Here is a 4,258-nt window from a genome sequence, read left to right as displayed (position 1 = left end):
TCTCTCTCTCTCTCTCTCTCTCTCTCTCTCTCTCTCTCCCCCCCACCTCAATGTCTCTCTCTCTCCCCCTCCCCTCCTCTCTCTATCTCAATGTCTCTCTCTCCCCTCTTCTCTCTGTCTCTCTCTCTCTCTCTGTCTCTGTCTCTCTCTCTCTCTCTGTCTCTCTCCCTCAACCTATAGCTCATATCTTAGAATTGGTACTAAGTATCTATTTCAAAGAAGAAGAGCACAACTGGTGTTAAGTGACTTGCCCAGAGTAATACAGCTAGCAAATATCTGAGGTCATATTTGAACTCAGAATCTCCCATCTCCAGACCTAGTTCTTTAACCACTGAGTCATCTTTCTCTAGCTGTCCCTCAATGTTCTCCATTATAGAGGGCTGGACACAAATGGCTAGGAGATATAGTAGACAGAGTGCTAGGCCTGGAATCAGAAAGACTCATCATCTTCCTGAGTTCAAATCAGTCCGCACTTACTAACTGCTCGACCCTGGGCAAGGAAAGTAGGGAATCTTTCGGGGTTGAAAGTGAATGGATAAGAGGGCAGGTAGGTGGTTTATTGGATTTATAGCTAGGTCCTGGGTTCAAATATGACCTCAGATATTTCCTAGTTGTGTGACCCTGGGCAAGTCACTTAACCTTGCTGACCTTAGTTTCTCATCAGCAAAAAATGATCTAGAGAAGAAATGGCAAATCATTCCAGTATCTTTGCCATAAAAACCCCAAATGGGGTCACAAAGAGCTAGAAACAACTGAACAAGAAGCACTTTTGACCCTAGAATAGGAGACTACCAGAATCTCCGTCACTGGAGAGATTTGGGAATATGAAGAAGACCCTCAAGATAGGGGTTGAAACAGATTGGATTTATCTTTGATCTTTCTTCCAGGAGAGTTTCAATACTGGATATGCATGGGTCAAAGAAACTGAGCTCATTCTGAGCCCCTCAGATTTCTAGATTTGCTCACTAATCCCTTCCACCCCACTATACCAAAAGGTCCAGAATAATGGATATAATCCTTGGTGGTCCTGATAAAGGAGTCAAATTGGTTTCTTTCCATGGTTGAACATGGGGGCACCTATCCTGCCATCCCCATATTCCCAAACCAGATTGTATCCAGATCAGATGTCCAACATCTCCTGGTTGATAACCCTTATCTTCCATTTGGGGATTCTAAACCAGGAAAACCCAAGGGAGACAATGACACGGAAAGAAAAGCTGAACCCAAGCTCCCCTCTCTGTGACTCCCCCACTTCTTTTCCTATTGTTCTTCCCCTTCATTCTCCTTCTTGCCATACCTTCCCATGGTTATCCTATGCCAAAGACTCTTTTTTTTTTTTTAATCTCATAGATATTTAACAAATACAAGTGCAATAACAAAAACAAATGCAAGGTGCTTTGCAAGATTCACAGTTAGATTAAAAAAAATATCTGTTGGAGAATAAAATCATGTATACAAATAGTTGCAAAAGAGATTGTGATAAGTGCAAATAAGATCTACTATGTATAATGAAAAATCTGAAAAGAATGCCCATTAGGTATGTCTGAGGAGATTGTGGAAAACTTCATGGACAAGTTGTGAGCCAAGGGTTCTTAAGTTTTTTCGTGTCTCTTACACCTTTGGCATTCTGGTAAAGTCCATGTATCTCTTCACAGAATAGTATTTTTGTTTTGTTTTGTTTTGTTTTGTTTTTTAAACCCTTAACTTCTGTGTATTGGCTCCTAGGTGGAAGAGTGGCAAGGGTGGGCAATGGGGAGGGGGGGGTCAAGTGACTTGCCCAGGGTCACAAAGCTGGGAAGTGTCTGGGGCCGAATTTGAACCTAGGACCTCCTGTCTCTAGGCCTGACTCTCAATCCACTGAGCTACCTAGCTGCCTCCTAGAATAATATTTTTAAATGCATAAAATAAAACATATAAGCTTACAAAGGAAGCTAATCATATTAAAATGAAAATGCAACTCCACCCACCCAGGCCATTCAAATTTCACTAATGCTCTGAAATCTGTCAGGATCTGTGGATAGCAACTTCAGTTCTAAGGATTTGAAAGCTCACTCCCTTTCAGCATCCTCTTCCTTTCCAATCCTTCCCTTCTCTAAGAGCCTGTGTATAAGGCCAGGCTGTCAAATCAAATCAATCTAATTGGATTAATTCATCATCTTCAATGTTGAAGGTATTTGCTATGGGTCAGAGCCTTCTCCTTATGGCCCATGTTCTCTGTCCCCCAGTCTCACCAGTCTCCATTGTCCACAGCATCGCCAAAACCTGGGGTGTCCACCAAGGTGAGCTTCACTTTGATTCCTCCCTCTTCAATCTCCACACCCCTGCGCTCAATGGTCAGGGTCTGGTTCTGGCGAGCTATACCAGGGCAGGACAGGGGTAGAGGGAAGATCTCAGAAAGGAAAAGAGGATGCGTTTGGGAGGGAAGGTACCAGGAAGGAAGAGAGACGGTAGCAGAAAAGAACAAAGAGAGAAAAGGGACAGAGACTTAGGAGAGTGGAATGTCCCTTGAAGGGAACGGGAAAGGGAAAGGCTAAGGGAGAGGGGAACTAGGGATGGATGGTGTCCCCATCTTGAAGTAAGACTGGATTTCTCAGTCTGTCTCCCACCCCAGGTTGACCATTACAGGACAACCAACCTCGATGAGAGAGAAGGAGAGCTTGATAAGACAGGCTGAAATGTCAAGAAAGGAACCAGTCTGAGGGACACTGGGAGGCCAGAGAGGGAGAACAACATCATAACCCAGCCAGAGGCCCTTTACTCACCATTGGCATCAGGTATCAGTCGGTCCTTGTAGAGATCAGTAAGGAAGAGGCTGTTGATAAGTGTTGACTTTCCCAGGCCTGACTCCCCTAATGGGATCAATCAGGCAGGATCAAGGACAAAATAAAAAGGACTGTCTCCCTACCCCAGGCCTGCCCGACCTTGTGTTTCTAAAGAGAAGTTTCCCACCCTGACTCTCAGACCCCAGACTTCTCACCTGCCACCATTAGGGTGAAATCAAATCCTTTTTTCACAGACTTTCTGTGAAGCTGACTGGGCAGGGCTGCGAAGCCCACATATTCTTTGTCCTGTTGTGGAAAGAGGATGTGGGGGGTGAGGAGGCTGCAAGTTAGAGGAAAGATGGGGTGGAGAGCACACATAGCATCGAGAGAGAGAAGAGGTTACTGGGGAGAGGGATGGGTGGGGGATGTTAGAAAGCTAGTGGGAAGGTGGATGAAAGCTAGAGCCTGAGGACTGGGCAGTACAGTCATATCATCTTAAGGATCAACTTAAGGAATATAGCAGTAGGTGTGTGAGGTGTCAGGAGGGATGCTAAAGATGCCAGACTTCCCAAGAAGGGCTTACCATGGTCCTGTTGTCCTCTCACTGCACCTGGTTCAGTTCCCCACTTCCTCTGCTAGGGGAGGAAGTTGACAGTGGCTTTAGTCAGGCTATGCAGGAAGTGGTGTGCCTATCTGAGGGGTGGGGAGGTGGAGAGGAAGGGGGTGAAGAAAGAATTCATACCTGCTCCTTGAGAAGAGGATAGGGAGAAAGTGAATTGAGCCAGAGGCTCTTAGAGATCAAATGCCCTGAGTTCCTCCCCCTTGAGACTCAAGGACAAAAACTCAGGAGTCCACTCATCTTACAAACTATTCTTGATTTTTGTCATTTCTCCTCTATCTAATTAAATTTTTTTTTCTCTCCTCATTCCCATCAACTTTTTGTGAGGGTGTTGGGAATGATACCCTTTGGCAAGAAAAAAATAAGAGAAGCTGGGGAACTATACTGCTTTAATCTTCAGAAAAGGACTGAGGGGTCTGAATGGAACCAAAATTCGCCATGAATAATAGCTACATGAAGTCATATGGGTATAAAGTTGGAGTACAGAGTTGTAGGGAAGAGGTATGAATCTCCTAAGACTCTCATTTGATGCTGACTCATTCACTGGCTTGTCTGGACTTACGAACAGGAAGTGTGGCATCCCTTTACGGATATCTCTTGTGAGAAAGTCATAGATATCGGCTGCAACTTCTTAGTTAGAATGGACATCATAGGGGGGGTAGTACAGGAAAAAGATGATAGGCTTGGAGTCAGAAGATATGGGCTGAAGTCTTGGCTTTCTTGCCATCTCCCAGTAGGCCTTTAGGCAAGTCACTTACCTCTTCTCTCCAAGCCTTGTTTTCTTCTCTCTCAAAAAAAGATAGAAGTGACTCACAGGAGAGCTGTAAGGGCCAAATGAGATAATGGATTTGAAAGTACTCTTCAATGCTAAAGGCAT

The 4,258-nt window shown here is 44.7% G+C and overlaps 1 protein-coding gene across 2 annotated transcripts in view; it reads right to left on the bottom strand.

The window, feature by feature from the left end:
• Positions 1-3,387, bottom strand: part of SEPTIN1 (septin 1) — an 8,047-nt gene extending 4,660 nt beyond the window's left edge. The window contains exons 1-4 of one of the 2 annotated variants that reach the window (XM_044657401.1): positions 3,346-3,387; positions 2,978-3,068; positions 2,763-2,849; positions 2,232-2,355 (exon numbers count right to left, since the gene is read on the bottom strand). In XM_044657401.1, coding sequence (XP_044513336.1) covers positions 2,232-2,355; positions 2,763-2,849; positions 2,978-3,068; positions 3,346-3,348 — 305 coding nt within the window. In that variant the 5' untranslated portion in view covers positions 3,349-3,387. The remainder of the gene's footprint in view (positions 1-2,231; positions 2,356-2,762; positions 2,850-2,977; positions 3,069-3,345) is intronic. The other variant, XM_044657402.1, reaches the window with a different exon arrangement.
• Between the last annotated feature and the right edge of the window lie 871 nt (positions 3,388-4,258).

This window comes from Gracilinanus agilis, chromosome 1, assembly GCF_016433145.1.
Source record: "Gracilinanus agilis isolate LMUSP501 chromosome 1, AgileGrace, whole genome shotgun sequence".
NCBI classification, from domain to species: Eukaryota; Metazoa; Chordata; class Mammalia; order Didelphimorphia; family Didelphidae; genus Gracilinanus; species Gracilinanus agilis.
This window is presented reverse-complemented; position numbering and strand designations above follow the sequence as displayed.